The sequence below is a fragment of the Hippoglossus hippoglossus genome, chromosome 8 (genome assembly GCF_009819705.1).
Source record: "Hippoglossus hippoglossus isolate fHipHip1 chromosome 8, fHipHip1.pri, whole genome shotgun sequence".
Taxonomy (NCBI): domain Eukaryota; kingdom Metazoa; phylum Chordata; class Actinopteri; order Pleuronectiformes; family Pleuronectidae; genus Hippoglossus; species Hippoglossus hippoglossus.
In genome coordinates, this window is record NC_047158.1 from 17972451 (window position 1) to 17992054 (window position 19604).

Sequence of the window (19604 nt, forward strand, 5' to 3'; positions counted from 1 at the left end):
GCTCTGGAAACCAGGCTAACGTTCCTTTCAGCCAGTTAATAAGTACAGTATGTTGTTCTATGTTCAGTCAGTTTGTAATGTATTAAAAGGTTCAGTTCACTCAATCAGAAATAACTCATCTTCTATTTATTGCCTGTTATATGAAGCCATTCACTGTTAGGAGGTCTGCCGCGACCACAATACTGAGGTGAATTTCATTTGTGGTCATAAAATTCTTTCTATAGCCCACAGCTGGTAGGTTGGTTTTTTCAAATATCAAATTCAGATCTTAAAATTAAACACCCCCGAGTCCCATTCACATCTATTAAGGTAATCGCAAGAATCTCAAAGGAGGATTTCTTGAAATAGCTGCAAGCAAAACCTAAACCACATTGTTAGCTAGGTATTGCTAAAGGTAAGTTGTTATAGCTCAGTGGAACAGACCATCTAATAACAGACAATGTAAACGGACGGCCCATTTGTTTCTGCAGATAACGACAAACTTCTAACTTTTACCAAATGTTCCTTCAAAAAAAAGCTGCATAATAAATATTCAGTAGTTTGTGAGCAGGAGTGAGTCCAGTTGTCTGAACACATCGCATTAAATGCATTTTAATCACAGTGCTAAGCACCCCCGATCACGAAGGCTAGCAAGAGCATCGGGAACTCATCTGTTTCAATGTCTGCAGATGAAGCTCTTTAAATCATTAAATATTGAGGTACGACAACAAATCTTTTTAAACGTTGGGGAAATCAATGACAGCAGCAAAACATTGTAAAGGAACCAAGGTTTCAGAATCTGACGAGAAAGATTCAAGCTCAAATCATCCTTAACGTTTTTTACATCTTTTGGAAAGATAAATAACATGGAGCATTTTGGTACATTTCATTTTCCTTCTACATTATTAGGACACATGTGATCCTTGAGACAACAGAGAGCACATGGAACATGGCATTAGCATGTTTGTTTTACAGGACTGGGAAGAAGTGCACCGGCGCTCAGTCACTGTCAGACCCACCTCAGCCTCCACCGTCTGAGAACTCTAGTCGTCCACAGTGATGTTACGGAACAAGTAGGCCATGGACTCTCCGTTGTGGATGCGGCGAATAGCTTCAGCCAGAATCATGCTGACATCCACCGTCTTGATTTTGGGACACTGCAGCTTCTGTACCTCATGGGGGACGGTGTTGGTGACCACCACCTGTGGACCCAGACAACACAGACATGTTCAGTCCTGCACTGATGTCTGGACATTTGCCTGAAATCTTCCAGAGGGGGCTGTATGTGAGAATACTGCAGGAAAATGTGTCATTGATGTTTCCAACATGCAACAGACATGAGATGAAGAATAGAAATATCTCAAAATGAAGAAGAGGTGCTTTTGGGGGCGATGAGGGCCGACGCCGCTGCAGCAGAATCTTTCATCGTTATCCAGGTGCCCCAGCTCGCCTGAACATAACACACTTTTTCCTACTGTTATGAACGTGTCAGACAGAGACAATCTCCTGCTGTGTTCTTCATATATGAACGGCAAACTCAAGAAAATATACAGACCAAATATTCCAGATATTTTCCAGCTTCAATGAGACTGTTTCTATTTGAATTAAAAAATAGATTTGATTTAGACCTTTATCATGAACATTGAGTTCTGACATTCAACATTTGAGCTAAATTAAGCCATCAAAACATTATAATCTGACTTCAACCCAAGAAGGAATACACACTGTTGAAAACAACTCATTCAGCTTTCCTCACCTCATCAATGGCCGACTCCTCTATGAGGCGCGGAGCATCAGCAGACAGTAAACCATGTGTGGCCATGATGAAGATTTTATAGGCTCCTCTTTCTTTCAGGATCTCTGCGGCTGCAACAAAGTCTCCGACATCATCTATTATGTCATCCTGGAAAAAGACAGAACAAATACAATCTGTAACCAAGACTTAATCAAACAATCATAACACACTTCGTCTTTACTCATTGACTGACTTCCTATTTACCTGGACATTAAAAGGATCGCACACATGGCAGCATCATTTTGATTTTGATCATCTAATTGGATGCGGCTCATGATTCTACTTCCTCTCCTTGTTATGGGCGGTAAAGGGAATCCAGCGTTTTGTTTGTGGTTAGTTTGTTCCTCACAGGATTAGTTGTTAGTTTAGGATCATGGCCGGAACACATCAACCCCAATATAATTATATGATATAACATTATGTAATTGAAGAGCAGCCACTGTGGCCACAAGTGCAAAAACAAACAAAACAAGAGGTAATGTTGTCATTGCTGTTTGTTTGTCTGTCTATTAGAAGGATTATGGAAACACTACTGAACCAACTTTCATGGAAATTGGTAGAATGGTGTGATGGGAAAAGGACGAGCCTATAAACCTTTGGTCTGAATTTAAAAAGCAGTGGATCAAGTGGTGCCTGAGATGCACTTATAGACTGTCAGCCATAGTATTTGTATACAGTATTTTCAGCATCTTACCACAATGATGGCAATCCTCCCCCCCACGTCTCCGACTACAGTGATGGGAGGTTTCTCCTTGGCCATCATCACTGAAAAGAAAAGCACAAGTGGTTACCTGTGAGAGCTCATGAAGCAGAATGAGTGAACCACGTTTCCTCTAATCAAAAAGGAACCTCAGTAGATTGGGTAAAATGGGTTGAGAAAAGGTTTTTGCAATTTCGGCAAATTTACACCCCAAAATCATAGGGTTAACGAATGATGTTATTTATTTGTTTTTAAATCGATTGAAGTAAAATAATCCTGTAAATTTAAAATGGAAATCAAAAGCCAGCATATTTCCCCCCATTCTACCCCACCTACCCCAGGGAGATTAAACGGAAATGCTTAACCAGAACATGCCATGCAAACATAATCAAGTGACAGGGTTTTCTGCCCAGGATACCCAATCAGGAGTCCATGTTTAACACACAACCTCAGGCCTGTGCTGGGGCAGGAACATGGCAGCAGCCTGCATATGAACCAGTGAGCACAGTGTTATCTCACCAGAGGACAACAGAGGCTGACAAGCACTCGTGAGCGTCTCTTCATACACACTTGCCAACATTCTGGGGTCAATCCTCAGTCGAACGTCACTGCTGCCAGCGGCTGCTTTTACATGCACACGATACTCAGATTACATCTCACTCGCCCATCACACGAGATGCAACAGCTGCATTTAGTTTTTTTTTTTAACCTTACTGATCAAAATTACTCTAGAAACCGTGTTGTTGAGGCATCAAAGTTAAACTGAAGGTTTGTTATAATATGACCCAGTTTAATAGCTGCAGTTTGAGTATTGGTGTGCATGTAAATGTGCTCATTCAAAGGGGAACAGGGAAATGAACAACTGGTAAACAATCAGGCAGCGAAGCCGATTGTGGAGGAGGAGGTGTAAAGAAGCAGAGAGAGGAGGGGCATGCCTTGCAGAACACTTTGCTGAATACCGTGAGTCCCACAGCATCAGAAAAACCTGGCAGTGTCACACTCAGACTTCTAGAACAGCAAAAGCCACGTTGTTCGCAGGACACGCGCTTCTCAGTTATGTTGTCTCACTGCAACAAGCTACCTGAGAAATGTTTGGTCAGATGTCTCTACAATTAATTCAGGATGTCTGCAATTTGCTTAAGAGAACCTAGTATCAACAATCATGTGATAGAATTTAATATAATAACGGATTAACTTGGAAATCTTCGAAATAACAACCAGAAAAATAAAAGTGTAATACAGCACTAAATATTACAGCTGATAAAATAAGTTCTGTTTAACCACTGAGGATGCAAACTACACATTCAACCTTCTGTTCATAACATTTCTGCTTCCCTTCATTAGATGTTGGGTTTCCAAAGCATGCGTCGTTGTTACCATCACATGCAGTTACGACCAAATGTTAATCAGGTTATTAAGAGCAGGTTTAATATGGATGCACCATGTGTTGATTGGCAAGATGAGTCCAGATATAGAGGTGAAAAATGAAAACAAACAAAAAAAAACTAAAATGTTTGGCATGGTTTTGGTTTGATTTATGAATTTCAAATTAAAATCAGAAAGAAAGGAGGGTTTTGGCCATCTTGTAGAACTAGCTGTCTGGAATCTTAGAAAGGTGCAGTTGAACATGAGTGTTGCTCATTTCAAATCAAACATGCCATGCAATAGCATATAGTATGAAGCACACTGGGGCTGATTGGCCGGGAAAACTTTCGTCCGGGCACAGTGACGATTAATCAAAGTTTTTCATAAACTCGCCCTCTGGAATCCAGACTGTACTTTCACAAGATGCAACACAAACCCTTTCTGTTCACATGCATGAACTGAGGAGCCATTAGAGGAGGAATCATTTCGTAGTCAGATGTAAGTTAAGTTTATGGCCGTACTTGGGAGCTCTATGCCGGGGAACAGTTGTTTGCCTGCTATTACCAACAAATAAACACCACGTTAACACAAATGCACAAGTATTTGACATGACAAACACATGATGCCCAGACTTGGAAAATCCTCTTGTTAGTTTTACAGAATTCAACAGATCAGACTTATTGTGGTAACATTTATAAGTTTCCCAGGGTTGAAGTAATTTTTGTGTTTTTGTTCCAAAGGAGGATTTTTTAAGTCGAGGGTGAGAATAAAACACAAGTAAGAATAGAAATACTTTTTACCAAATAATAAAGTGAACACTGGATGCAAATATTGTGGAGTCATTTGCCAATGACACAGTCATTTGATATTTTCTCAGACTGAACCATTCACTGTTCATGGCCTTTTAAGAAATGAATACTGCAAATATGTGGAAAACTATATGCCAGACTTACGTTAGTATATTTAAAACAAATAAATACTCTATTTTAAATCAATGTATATGTGCCCAGAGACGGGCAGGGAATGAGTCTATTATTATTAAGCACGTCACTACTTGTAAGTTATGAGTTGCAGCTTGCTGAAGATGCAGCGTGAGTAGAGGTAGTTTATCTGTGGAATTAAAAACATGCAGTAACACAAAAAAACAATTTCTTGGAGTATGAGTTGATGGTATGAGAGAGAAACAGCAGAATCAGCTCTAAACAGGATTGCACAAGTAAGAGCTGTGTTAGGTTGTGGGCAGGATTTACAGTGTGAATGCACTGAAGTATTGAGATAATAAACTTGAAAGCACTGAGGAATTAAACTAGCAGAAATTGTACAAGTAAAATAAAACAAATCTATCAAGCACTGGATGTACAAATCTGCAGAGAAGACCTGAAACACCAAAGGGCGCTCTACAAAGATGGGCGTTCTTACAAGGTAGCTCCAGTCCGGTGTGTCCGGTGTGTCCGGTGTGTCCGGTGTGTCCGGTGGTGTTGCGTACACTTGGTGGCGAGTGGCGACCATCGGCCATGTCAGACTCGGAACACTGCGCCTCGCCGTGAATCACAGCCAGACCCAAACGCAGGCGCTCTGCGTAGGACTGAGCCCTGGAAGAAGAAAACAAAACAGGTAGCTGCTGTATTCTTACATGGGCTCACTCGGACATTTTCGAGATATTTTACAAGGGGACTGGCAGGAAATGTTCTAGAAAATATCCGGTGCAGCTAACTCAGACATTTGGAGTTTAGCACGTCTGAAAGCAGCTTATATAGGATTGAACAGTGCTGGTATAATGTATAGTTTGCATTAAATGTTATTATTTTATGACAGAATATGGAGTCTGTGTTGTTATTTTCCTTCATTTACCTTTTTGCTGCTGCTGGGGACTTTGCTACAATGATGGCGTTCCGATAATCAGGAATCTGACAGGAGGAAGTGAAACAGGTTTTAATATTTCTACCAGATTGATTGGTTGATTACGTGTGTAGGTGTGGTTGGCCAACGCCTAATCTCAAACACATGCAATAAATACTGAAAAAGGATTATCACCTCCTCTTGGATGTACTGTATCAAAAAAGGCGAGGCACGCAGGTTGTCCACCGGAAAGCTGAAGAAGCCTTGGATCTCCTTCTGATGCAGGTCCATGGTAATGATGTGTGTTAATCCTTTGGGGTAGAAGACAGATGAGTCGCCTTTCTTAAAATAAACACGGGTATTTAACTGCACTGTCAACTGCAAGAAGAGTTTTGTAACAAAGCTCTGGTCGACGTGCTTTTCGCTGCATGTACCTGCTTTGGCCAACATTGACGCTAACAGCTTGCACACAATGGAGCCCCTCTTTCTCATCTTGCACTGCTTGCTGTAGGGGAAGTAAGGAATAACTCCGATGATGTTCTTTGCACAGGACGTCTTGAGGGCGTAGGCCATGACCAGCAGCTCCATGATGGCCGTGTTGACATCTCTGGATGTAGCAAGAAAACATAGAGAGAACAGCACATCGTGTGAACTTTAGTTTGTGATAATCGATGGTCTGAGCTTTTCAAATTCCTTGTGCAGTGTCTTTCTCGACCTTGGTATTGTCTGGATGATGAAGATAGTTTGTCCCCGGACAGATTCTTTGACATCCACTCTCGTCTCTGTGCAGAGCAAAAGACATGATCAGTTAATTTCAGAAAAAAAGTATCAAAAAGATATTAAAGTGAAGACAACTACAAGTACCATAAAAACATAATCACCTCTGTTAGACTCCTGAAAGACGACAGACTTCCCCAGCTCCACTCCCAGCCTCCTGAGAAACAAGAGCACAGCATTACAGAGCACACAAGAGAGGAATTTGTTCCCACAGGATGACAACTTAACATCATCTTTTGGGACTTCAGGGGCTGTGTGAGATGGTTATGATCAGACACATCCTGCAGCAGAGGATGTTTCTGATCATTCCCACGTCACATTACAGCTTTAACTGAATGAAACCCAGTGTGACACGATGAGAAGTATCCTGCAGCAGGACGTTTCACCTGCAGCGTCTCACCCAGAACAACACGTTCCTCACTGACAAAGCAAACACATCAGGTAGCATCTGCTGCAGTGATCTGACATTTAAAAAACCATCTGCCCAGGCTTTGACCTGCACATCTGGATGTTACTGTATTGTTTACATGAAGCAGTGATGGGGGGGTGAACACAACATGGAGGAGACTCTTACTCTGTGATCTTCTTGGCCAGTTCCGTGCAGGCTGCGGACGAGTTGGCTGAAAAGACTCGATACCCGCTCTTAGCGACGTTCATGGTGCCTGAGCCGGTGTGTCGGTGTCCGCAGCAGCAGCAGCGGCTCCTCCTCCACAAAGAACCCCGCGACCGATAGCCGATTTTCCGCGTTTGACGTTAGCTAAGCAGCTAGCCACCCCCGGCTAACAAGCGTGTGTCGCGGAGCTAATGACGCGAAACGAGCTGAAGCCGCCACACAAAGCTAAGCTACAGCAAAGCGACGGTCATTGTTTTCTGCGGGTGTGTGCGGGACTCGTGCGGTGATTTGCGGTCCAGCGGCTGGTACCTGTCGCTCAGGTAGCTTCTTAGCTAACAGCTGGCTGCTCTCACAGCTACGGAAACACGTGTGGGTCAAGCTAGACGGCTGCGCCTTTGCGAACACACCTGTTTCGATTGACCCAAAAGAGATCCCGTAGATTCTCAGTAAATGAAACTTACCTGATTAGTTTTTAATTAGATAAAAAAAAACACTTAGACGCAATGTGTAAAACAAAGTGTTTCCAAAAAGCGAAATAAATAAAAGTCAATCAGGTAGAAGACAAGGCAGCGCTTTAACAAAACACCTGTTTTGATTGACCCAAAGGAGATTCCGTAGTTTCTTTATACCTTTAATTTAGCTGAATAAATTATATATTTTTTAAAAAGTCACATTGTGTCGATTAAACAGGCGTTTCATAAAAGCACAATACCTGTAACTGGACTGTTGCTGTCTACACTCAGAATGAGTGATTCTTTTTAGAATTATACATCATTATAGAAAAGGTGCTAATAACCATCACATACCATCACAATACCATACAGCATGACCTTTGACATTGAGTCGTTCTGCTCGTTTTCAAAAGTTCATCTCTGACTTATGTGTGTTTACTCAACTGTGTTACCTCGGAACAAGTTAATGGTTTGTAGCTGTTTTTAGCTTTTTAGGCAAACATGAAAATACTTTTAAAGAGATGAACAAACAAACACACACACACACACACACACACACACACACACACTGTCTCTTGGTCAGTCACAGCCTAAATTGGCCTGCACCCTCGAGTGTGGGTGTGTGTAAAGATAGAGAGAGAGAGAGAGAGGGAGTTGATTTAAAAATAGTGACAGTCAAAATGTCAAACTCTTACTCTTACTGATATTACCACCTAATATAGATGTGCCACTGTGGCTGATATAAACCTGGAAGTAGAGGCCATGAAGTGGATGGAGCACAATTTACCTAAAAGAAAAGAAATTATGCCTTTGCTTGAGAAATATTCATATGAAATGATGAAGTTATTTGTTTATAACAGAATTATATTTCTCTCATTTTAGTGGCCTGGATTATCGGTGAAATGTCCATTACAGGTTTGTGGATTAATAATAATGATAAGTGGATAATAATCAGATTAACTGACACTAAACATCTGTTTGTACACATGACGTCAGAGTAATAGTACTGTAACTGTCCACTAGATGTCATTACTCATTAGCCCTGTGTGTCTGCTGAGTGGAGTTATGTCTTTGGGAGTAGTGAGAGCATGAGATCTGTTTTTCTCCTGGGGAGAGAGGGTTAAAGGTGTCACATCTTTCATATACACTACACTCTCAGTTTGCTCGGGTGGATGTGGACGGCGCATTTTAAAATTGATCTGGTCTCTTCTGTAGAAACACAGAACCAGTGGGATCAGAGCGTGTATTGATCTACAATCATTGACCGAGTCTGCTTGATTGTCTGATCCACAGCAACCAGCAGCCGGTTTGATCATTTACAAACCTGGAGCATGAGAAGTCTAATACATGAACTCTGCTCTTGTGGTTTTATTGGGAGAGACTGAGATGAACTAGAACCATTTTCACCTGTAACCAAAGTCTACAATATTTGTGATGAGATGGTGTAATCACTGGATCTACAACTCCAAACTCTAACGCTTGAAATGGTTATTTCGCTGAGATGTTTGAAACTCAATCCCAGAGGTGGCGTCCATCTCAAGCACAGTTTCACCAACTTGATTGCCAGTGTTATACTCTGAAGGACCCTGTCAATGTTTGACACGGCCGCTTGCATCGCTGGCACCTGCTGCACATTGCACCTCCAGGCGGTGAACTGCACCTCAACCGCAGCTTTTGTTAGGATATCTGACGTCTTTTCACTGCTCCCTTGTGTACGTGTGTGTGTGTGCGTGCTCACCTTAGACAGTCAGCTCACACCTTCCTGAGTAATTGGCACATGTCAGCAAAGGCCCACAATGAAACTCTAACATTCTCGAGTTTTCAGCTGTGACAAACACAAATGAGTCACGATGACCCCGTGATAACAAAGGTGGAAAATATAAATGTGTTTTTAAATGTGTCATTAAAAAAGTATTTTTAACATTTACATCAGCAGGGCTTTGTGAGAAATACAATATCATCACAGGTTAATCTCCCACATAGGTATGGGAAAGGTCAGAGTGCGTTCCTTAATCTTATTTCAACATCGTAATCTTACATTGCATTCATCCATGTGCTACACATCTCCCATGAGGGATTTGTTTTCTATCTCATCACGCGTTCATCAAACACCACTTACACCAAGGTGAGGTGGGAAGAGGGAGAAAGAAAGAGAGAGAGAGAGAGAGAGAGCGTGTAAAAGAGAGAGTACAGAGGCTCCTCCTCGTCCGCTGCCTGCGTTTCTTGTGTGTTTTTTCCGCCTGTTCTTCACTCACACTCTCGCTCAGCAGACATCCAGTGGTGGAGGGCAAATATTCTCACTGGCAAAAGGTGGGAACTGGTCTTCTTTCTCTCTCTCATCAGGAAGGAGAGTAAAAAAAATTTTAAATTCAAAAAAGGTAGAAATATAGTATTTATTTTGAGGGGGAGGGGTGCTCTCCCCTCAGCCCTGCCTTCTGCACATGATTAGCTCTGCAACAACTGTGTTCCCAGATGGAGAGGATGCAGGGGGATGGAGAGGTGGATCACCTGGAGCAACCAAGCCCACTGACGGACAAGGAGCGGGTGATGATCCAGGACTCCTGGACTAAAGTCTACCAGAACTGTGATGACGCTGGCGTGGCAATACTAGTCAGGTATGTTAGTTTTGCTCTCCTGGTTTATGTTTGAAATGTTTGATGCACAGAGTTGGGAGATATTCTTAAGATTCTAGCAGGAAAAATTATAATTGAGAGGTGGCAAATGCAACATATTGATATTCGTCGTCACCATTTATCGTGGTTGTGTGTTAACTTAAATGCAGCCTGTTCATTTCTTCACTTAAAAGCAGTCACATCTCACACAGTAGCATATGTCTGCTTCAGATTTGTCAGGTCTTTTATCCTGATAAGGTCAAATTCCCTGCTTCCCTGTCACTCACACCCCACTTTCCCCCTTTAACCTGAAACGACACGGCACTGAAACAACTCACTTCAAAGTTTATAGGCCGACTATGACAGCAGCCTCCGCTGTCAGTGCTAAACTTTAATTCATATATTCATATTACCTCTCCTGCTTTCTTTCCTTAAATCCTATGTCAGAATCCATCCCTCAGGCATCTTCAGCACTTAAACGCCATGTTTTGAATGCCTCTAATCTTCATTAAATGTCCTTCACTTGTCTCTTGTATATAATTGTAAATCATAATTAATTTCAAACACTCTGTCACATTGGAGGATTTCTGCTGTTGTTATAGTCACAGTTGGCATCGCTCTTTAACGTTGGCAGGGATTCAGTAAGTGTGAAGACTGTGACGATCCTTCATGTGAGAAGACATTCACTGCATGACAAAGCACGCCTCTATAATCCTCTCTGATTGAAGGAGGGGAAAGTTGAGAGGGATGTTTTCAAAAATGCAGAAAAACATAATCCACGTGTAGACTGTGAATTGGTAAAATACGGAATTTAAGGGTTTAGGTTGCACTTCATCAGCTTCTTTTCCTTCACCAAACATTTAACAAAAAAAATAATTTAAGTTGATTTCCCTTGACGATATATCTCCACATTCCTCCACATGGACCCCATGACCTTTAGGAATTTGAGGAATGAGGGCTAATCGATAAAGCATTACCATGGTAAATTCTCATTTTGGCAGCGAGAGCAGCTCCTGTCACTCTGCTGAGCCTCAGCCTTCGCTTCAAATCTTCTGTCTTTAGGGCGACTGATAAGATCCACAGCAGCAAATTACAGTCTGTCTATGAAATTAAAAACTTTCTTTGGATTTCCCCGTTACTCTTGAAGAACAGATAAGGAAGGATTAAGAATCCAGTGACCATATAAAACACTAATGAGGCTATTTATATGCAACCACAGGTCGTGCAGTTCGACGAGAAAAAGATTACCATCCACCCAGAGCTGGGAGGTGAAGACAAAACCTTCCACCCTCCTCGCTCTTAAATCTAGAAGCAAAACTCTGCCATCATATGCTTCACACCTAGAAGTAAAACACGTGCTTCCTTTTTTGTGCTAGTTGATGCAGAGACAGAGGGAGATGGGACATCAGGATAAATAGCCAGCAACGAAATGCTTTGGCCCCTTTCCCAGAACGTGGGAGGGGTTGTTAGGTTCCTCTTCACTAATTCTTCAGGGTCAAACTGGATACAATCAGAGAAAACATCTTTCCACATACTACGTGTTCTCAGAGTGAACACAATGTGAGGAAATATCAAAACCAAGCTGTGGCAATTCAGTGAAAGTTTGAGGTTATAATAACAGCAAGCTTAACCACAAAGCCAAAGGAAAGGTGAGCTCATGGAAGCCTGAGAAGGCGTTGACTGCCCTCTCTAATTAGCACATTTCACATTTTGTTAGAAATTGTGAAATCAGGCAGGGTCAGGTGTTTTTTTCCTGAGGCATTACGGGAACCACGGTGCAGATTCCTGAGCCTAAAGGTGCTCAAGGGGGGGGCGACGTAAAGTAAGGGAGGAAAATGTGAAACCAGAAGCCAGATTTATGCTCCGTCACGTGATTTATGTTGTGACTTTTAACCTCGGGTTTTGATACATGACAACAAATAAATAACGAAGCAGATAAATGGAGACGTTTAATAAATCAACAACAAAAGCTTCTCCGAAACCTAAATTTATTGAGTTAACACGTCGCGCTGGCTTTTACATGGAGGAGTCAACGAACCCTTACTCAGTTACAAAGTGCTGAGTGTTAAAGGTTATTATTTTCCCATTAATTTTCCCTTTCATCCACCTCTGACAGCAAACTGGGCTCAATGCTATTTAGTTGTAGCTGTGTGTATTTGCTGTGTAAAAAACAAACACAGACATTGCTTTATCAGAGCTACAGCTGTTACAGTTGTGAAACAGAATTCCTCCGCATGCATCAGGAGAAACATTTGATATGGACAATTTATGTGGTGTTGCAGGATTAAGAGCATTTCTACAGACGTGAAATTTATTTTATTTCATTTAGCACATAAATGATCTAAGGCTCAACAGTCCCTTTATTAAACCACATTCAAATTCACTAGATCCAGTTTTGTATTTGGATCTGCACCAAATTGCACAAATTCATTAACACCAGTCCTCTAAACATGACGCAATCTTAAAGAAAGTGAAAAATGTAATAAGTTTGTCCCGGATCAACAAACCAATGGACTGGAATGACCTTTGGCAGAGTTAACTACAGGAAAAAGTAGTGACCAAGAATGAGCATATCGGCAGAGTGCTTACATGTTTGTTCTTGTTACTGGATGATCTCCAAAGCCAAAGTACAAATTAATTCATTTCCTGATTCAATAATGAGCTGTCAAATTTAAAAGCTTGTTATAATTAACCATCTATCTGCTTTTCATGGTGACTTCTCAACGGTTGGATGTTTTTTCCTTCACTCTCTAAATCATTTTCAGAAGTATACAGAATACACACCACACAGTTCCCACATTATGTAGTTTAAAGCAAACATTTAAAAGGAAATGTCAGTGCTGGTGTTTACTTGTGGTATCTTGCCAGCCCCCCCAAACAAAGATTGCAGTTGGAGCAGATGCAGGCGGAAGGGCGTCGAGATTAACGGGGGCTTCACAGCAGACGCTCAAACTCATATCTCTCACTTGACAGTAACTCTCCTCCTTCACAGGCTGTTTGTGAACTTCCCCTCATCCAAGCAGTTCTTCAGCCAGTTCAGGCACGTGGAGGAGCCAGAGGAGCTGGAGCGCAGCGCCCAGCTCAGGAAGCACGCTCACAGGGTCATGACCGCCATCAACACGCTGGTGGAGAGCCTGGACAACTCGGACAAGATGGCCTCTGTGCTGAAGCTGGTGGGCACGGCCCACGCAGTCCGGCACAAGGTGGAGCCTGTGTACTTCAAGGTGAGGAGAGTGTGAACTGAAGAAATAAGTGAATCACACACACACACAAAGTAAGTTGAAGTTGCTTTTAGGGATTTCAACAACGAAAATAGACTCCAGAACACAAAATGCTGAAAAACATACATACAGGAATTTCGGTTTCCTAATAGCTGTCATCTTTGTCAGTTACTGTAATCAGACAATCCAGTACAGCCATGAGATAATCTGGGTGGAACCGATATCGAGACAAAAGCAGGTGAAGAACCAAAGCTGTGATCTGGAACATCTGTCAGACAAGCACCTTACTTTGCAGGCCATCATTTCTTATTTAAGGAGTAATGATGAAGAGTCTTGATTTTCGGGGCATTTTGCTCGTGAGACTATAACAAATATTGTCAATGTAAGGGAGAATTTTGGACTACTTAAAGGTCCAGTGTGTAAGATTTAGGTGAAAGGGATCTATTGGCAGAAATTGTATATAAATAAATAATCCTAGTGATGTTTTCATCTAAATTGGACGATTGAGTTTTTCTTTATATTTAAATACTTTCTATTTACATTTGGAGCGGGTCCTCTCTACGGAGGCCGCCATTTTATTTACAGTGGACCAGACTGGACAAACTAAACACCTTTTAAGTTTTTATGAAGACTACCACAGGTTCTCTGTCATGTTTGAAAGGGGAAAAATAATAACTTAAAAGTCTTGATGAGAGAGAAGAGGTTATGTTTCCATATCCTTCAATAAGATATAATAGCCTAATTATAATGTGAATTTGTTTGTGTCTTGCCAAGATCTTGAGTGGTGTGATACTGGAAGTCCTGGAGGAAACGTTCCCAGAGGTCGTGACACCGGAGGTGGCCGCAGCGTGGACCAAACTCCTGGCTACAGTCTACTGCGGCATCACAGCCGTCTACGAGGAAGTGGGCTGGAATAAGCTCTCGACTTCCACTGGGTGAAACATTAAGTCTGGTCTCACCCGGGCCCTGCACACAGAGAGACTCCTATTTTTATTTTTTTATTCTTTAGTTTGGCCAGAGCCTCATTAAAGACGGGGAGGTTTTGATGTAATCTAAGATACTAACGGGCGATGGAACCCACTAATTTTGTACTCGTGTAAAGGACCAAACCATTTAACGGAGCGAGCAAAGAGGAAGAAAATGCACACGTAAACCCAACAGTGGTCAAGAGGTCACATTTGACTTGGATGTGCCTTCTACTGAATGTGTAAACTGCCATGTACTGTATTTTTTTGAGAATATAGGACGAGATGTTGAATATCCCTTGTACGTTTGAAGGTCATCATCATCCTTCCAAGTATCGTGAGGTTTTTACTGATGTTTCCTTGTCTGTATGCACTTGTGTCTCCCACTTATTAATCAGGCCGGAAAGACATTTTTTATATTTTTTAACAATTAATCGTTACGACTTCACTTTTTTTTCTTTCAATATGACTCACCTTTGTATCTGTGTTCAACACACTTTTTAAAAATAAAACCACAGAGAAAACCAGTGTGACGTCACAGCGTAACCTCGAAGCCATTTAAACGTGGATCTGCTTTAATCCGATTCCCCCGAACACGTCGACTCACGAACGTGTCGGCAAAAGTAGACCTTTCCTTTCTCTCCCTTGAACTGTTGCTCCCCTATTCTCTGTTTGAGTCAGCAGTGCTAAGTATAAGTGGCTCGGTCTATTTATAACCCCATTTATCGCACTATGCTCTCTCTTTTCATATTATATTGTCGGAGCACTGTACTTGGCCTGCAGGGATGTCATTAGAGGGCCCCGTATATTTAGAAGCGGTCCCGTGATATCTATAACAACGACTCAGCAGTTCCAAAAGTAAGTCAGAGCGCGATAACAATAAATTTGTATTCTCCGGTTACACAGTAATTTGACTGGTATGGTGCTAAACTCCTGCCGTGAAGGTGCCAAAAATACCACTCAAAGCCAATTTCAACTGGGCTTTTTACAAAATGCTCCCTTGTCTCAACATTTAAAGACGAAAAATAAAATAAATCCAGGTTGACTCGACGTGCTGCGTGGATGCTACGGTGCCGTTTCTATTGTTTTCAGAATAGAAACACACAGCATGCTCTGTTTACCAGCCAGATCCAGCACCCCCTCCTTTCCTTGATCCTGGCTAATCCTCCGAGCTAATCTCCTCAATCATAAGTGAGAGCCGAGGGGAGAGACGGGAATAGTCCGATTGTCGCACCGCAATTCACCCTCCAAGCCTTTTCAATGGGAGGAGAAGTGTCAGTGCTCTGAACCAGCGGCACACCCAGGGCAGGAGGTCCCTGCAGGGTGGGACCATGTGCACCACCATGATGGTGCTCACCACCATCGCGCTCATCCTGCGGCAGAGGTTCTCCAACAAAATCAGACCGTGAGTATCTAATAGTTACTGGAGACATGTTTACATTTGGATTGCATGAGAGAGAATTAAAAAGCTAAAGGTTAGTGAGCTGTCAACACTAAGTAAGACTAAACTACATGAAATGCTTCCAAACACAAGCAGCACACTAACACACAAACTGCATGTGTGCTTCATGTGTGGGAGCGTGATGGAGGCCGGAGGAGACGTATCTGCATCATTGATTTGAAATCACTCCTGTGATTATTTTGAGATTTGCCTTGAGCACCGGTGTGTGGATTAAGTGGTTTGCTACTAGACAACAGAGTATTCCAGCTCTGGTTGTTTAAATGGATAGATGAGAGAAGGGGGGAGCATCAGGGCTCGTGCATCCATGGCTGCTAATTGACTCAAAGCCCTGCTCTGCCACTCACACAGCAATGTCAAACAGTGGCACATGGCTCCAGCACCACGGAGCATGGCAACAGCTCACTCGCACAATTATGAGCCAATATACCACGTCTGAACCTTCTCCATCCTTCTTCAAGCTGTTTCCAGAGAGTTGTGTTTTATTGTGATAATAAACATGTAGGATTTCATCATTGAGATTATTGTTTTCAGCCAGAAAGAGGCTCATGAGAAAGACATGCCATACATGAGGAGCAATGGAGTGGCAGAAACCCCCAAACAACAACAGTGAGCATCACAGGGTAAGGACACACAAATCAAGTGAAAACAGAATGAGCAAATGTCATAAATGGCCACAGGGACCCTTGAGGGGATGCTCCAGAGATGTTCAGTTGTAGTCTTCAAGGTAGAGATACTGAATACGTCTGCAGAGCCTATAGATCCAAATATTGTGATTCTTGCCTTTCTATTGGTGCATCTCACACGTTCCTGCCTTATAAACACCAGTGTCGTCCAAACTGGGTAGCACTTCTACAGTGCTGGTTATGTTATGGTTTACAGTTCCATAGCAAAACTGAATTGACTTTGGGTGTGTGTGTGTGTGTTGGCGGGGTTACAGAAGGGGCTCCAGACAAGGGGAGAAAGTGGAGCACTGGAGCATGTCACAGAGGCACAGATGCATAAAAGAGCCAAGATGCCTGCCCCACATTGAGCTTTTAACTACTCCCCACCACACTGTTAATACTAAATGATTCAGAGGCAGAACAACAATCCATCATCTCTTTGGAGAGTTATTATAAATACATTACCTCCCTACAACCACACCACTTAATGCATCTGGGAAACATCTTAACATAAAGCCCTGCACTGACAGAGTATATATGGAGATGCAGGTCACAGGCCACCGGTGTCTTATCTTTCACTTGTGACCTGAATACCTGAAGCGCTTTTATGGTGTCGAGCGTATTCAGCTGAGTCGAGGTGATTTATGTGTGATTATTACATCAGTTTTGAACTTTGCTCTCATTTCCTTTGTTGCTTGTAGATGTGAACTACAGGACCAGAGTGGGTCATCATCTCAAATCCAGTGGTGAACATCAGGTGAATTTGCATTTTTGACCTCGAATGAACCAGAAAATAAACGTGTGTTTACTTGCACCTTTACAAGCAGCTAATCCTCATTTGTTTTTTGTTCTATTTTCCCCAGTGGTCGCTGCTTTCAAGACGATGGGAGATTTGATATTTTGTGGCTGTCATTGTTTTTTTTTGTCTCATTCATCTGATTCGGATTCATCTGAACAGCTCATGCCAAGACTCTCCCACCATGTGGAGTAAAATAACAAGAAGAGGGCTGGAAAAACAATGAGGCCCTGCAGATGCTCTCGCTGGAGTAAATTCCAACGTGGAAGACGAAACCTGACCAATGCTGTGAAATCATCATCTGCTGAAGAACCACATTGGGACTTCAAAATTCAATATATGATCAGAGTTTAAAGCGATAAAACATCTTATGTGCCTCCACATGAACAAAAAGCAACCACGACAATTTCCTTGACAAATTTGATGAGTGAACGTATGAGGGTGGGCTGAGGATTGATTGGATGTATCAGCTCATAAATCAAGCATGTGTTGTACACACTGTGCACTGCAGCCATGACTAATCCTGTGAATCCTGTGAAGGTGTGTGTTGTTCTAACAGCGGAAACTCACAGACTGAATGAAACAATGAAATGCTTCTGTGTGCCTCTCGATATTGTCCCTCAATCACACAATGAATTCCCTGATTAATCATTCAAATGGTGCAAAAAATGACACCAGTGAAGTTTTCCTTTTTCACCGCAGATGGCTGTGATTTGAAATGGTGACTGTTGCTCTACCTGCCTCCGAATTGCATTTAGCTCATGTAACAGTAAATGAAGAAGAACTCCTTCCAAGTAAAAATATTCTTGGATTCTGAACTTGTGGTCGGTCTGATGATTTCAATTGATACATGTCATTTACTGCTGTCTGTAATTTTGCATTATGATTATGTGTGGATAAAAAATATAAGTTTATTTTTTTGCCATTTCTGCCTTTGCATCTTAAACCAAATATGTCAAAAAAATGAAAACACCCTATCTCACAATGTTAGAGAAAGTGATAAAAGAATCCTGGACACGTCCCCTGATCTGGATCTGCACCAAACTGTTATGGGTTCTTTTCCTGACCCATCACATCCCTCCAGCAGGTTTTGTGATAATTTGTTTCGTAGTTTTTGAGTAATCTTGCTGACAAACAAAGATACAAACAAACACACAGGGGTGAAAACATAACTCAATGACATCTTAATGAAAGACACCACCTGTTTACAAAAAGGGGAAAAACTTGTACAAAAGAATCCTTCAATCCAATCTGATTGAAATGTACGGAAGCGTATTGCATTCACTTGAAAAAACAAAATGCTCTGAGATAATTATCTCGGAAATTCAAGTGAATGCAATACGCTTCCGTAGAAGTGAGACACGCACAACCAGGTTTCTTTGTCACGGTGAATCATGCACTTGAATGAATGTTTTCATATGACTGATCAGAATCAGAGATAGTTTAGAGACACATATTTTGTTTGTATTAATCTCTGTCATGGAAGAAGACGCATGACGAGGAAGGATGAACAGCTCCTCCACTGCTGCACCGATTCAGAGACAAGAAAAGAAAACACTGCGTGTAAAGGCCAAATGTTTGAAATGGAATTTATCCAAATCCCTGTTTTGACTTAATGATGAATGGGTGGACGCTGGCATGTGCTCCAAACCACACCTTGTTGTCAGTGGTGATGGAGGAAACCTCGTGAGGAACAATGTTCTGCTCCTCTTGACGATGGTGCTCTGCCTTAGTGATTATTGTGCTAATTAAAAGTGCAACATCTGGCCCAGACCTCACTGAATTAAACATGGCCCGCGGAGGATCAATTATTCAGCTCCTCACATTTTGTTGATACTGATTTGTTTTCACAAATCTTCTGAGCTCTGACGCCACCTGGTGGTGAACCGGGTTGGTACGATGGGAATAAATATGTCAGAGGTTGTGGGAATCTCTTTTATTGCGTTAGCACAATCCAAAACATACGGAAGCTTTTGCATTCACTTAAAAATGAAATCTGCTAGTTTGTTATTTGAATTAACAACTTAATTATCGAAAAAAAGCAGATCTTTTTCTTTTTTAAGAAAATTATATTTTTTCTGAATTAACGAGATAATTAAGTTGTTAATTTAAATAAACATATTAGGATTTTTTGGGGGGGGCATTATTGTTTTTCTGAATGAACAAGATATTTCAGAAAAACAGAGCAGATTTGTTTTAAGAAAATTGTTGTTTTTCTCAATTAACAAGATAATTAACGATATAATTAAGTCTCTGATTCAGTCCCTTGAGGCTACGCTCAAAGAAAAACTACTCTACCCAGAGTGCACTGCGAAGTGTAAACAGGAAGTGTGTATTTCACCAGTTGGTACTTTTGTACTTAAATC

At 41.7% G+C, this 19604-nt stretch overlaps 2 protein-coding genes and 1 long non-coding RNA gene across 4 annotated transcripts; 2 read left to right on the top strand and 1 right to left on the bottom strand.

The window, feature by feature from the left end:
- Nucleotides 1-7463, bottom strand: LOC117766748 (phosphoribosyl pyrophosphate synthase-associated protein 1). Of its 2 annotated transcripts, XM_034594078.1 has the most exons (11): nucleotides 7030-7463; nucleotides 6560-6612; nucleotides 6394-6460; nucleotides 6113-6285; nucleotides 5874-5989; nucleotides 5691-5746; nucleotides 5259-5431; nucleotides 4361-4396; nucleotides 2469-2539; nucleotides 1736-1882; nucleotides 1-1181 (listed from the first exon to the last, which is right to left on the bottom strand). In XM_034594078.1, the coding sequence occupies exons 1-11, from the start codon at nucleotides 7110-7112 to the stop codon at nucleotides 1023-1025; spliced, it is 1134 nt and encodes a 377-aa protein (XP_034449969.1). In that variant the 5' UTR covers nucleotides 7113-7463; the 3' UTR covers nucleotides 1-1022. The 2 variants fall into 2 exon arrangements, with proteins under 2 accessions (XP_034449969.1, XP_034449970.1); XM_034594079.1 differs by lacking the exon at nucleotides 4361-4396.
- Nucleotides 7464-9677: 2214 nt separating this feature from the next.
- On the top strand, nucleotides 9678-14848 carry LOC117766777 (cytoglobin-1-like). The gene is made up of 4 exons (XM_034594129.1): nucleotides 9678-9830; nucleotides 9993-10135; nucleotides 13125-13356; nucleotides 14128-14848. The coding sequence occupies exons 2-4, from the start codon at nucleotides 9993-9995 to the stop codon at nucleotides 14290-14292; spliced, it is 540 nt and encodes a 179-aa protein (XP_034450020.1). The 5' UTR covers nucleotides 9678-9830; the 3' UTR covers nucleotides 14293-14848.
- Nucleotides 14849-16384: 1536 nt separating this feature from the next.
- On the top strand, nucleotides 16385-18092 carry LOC117766802. The gene is made up of 3 exons (XR_004614754.1): nucleotides 16385-16400; nucleotides 17144-17199; nucleotides 17323-18092. It is a non-coding gene; the product is annotated as an uncharacterized LOC117766802 (long non-coding RNA).
- Nucleotides 18093-19604: the final 1512 nt, after the last annotated feature.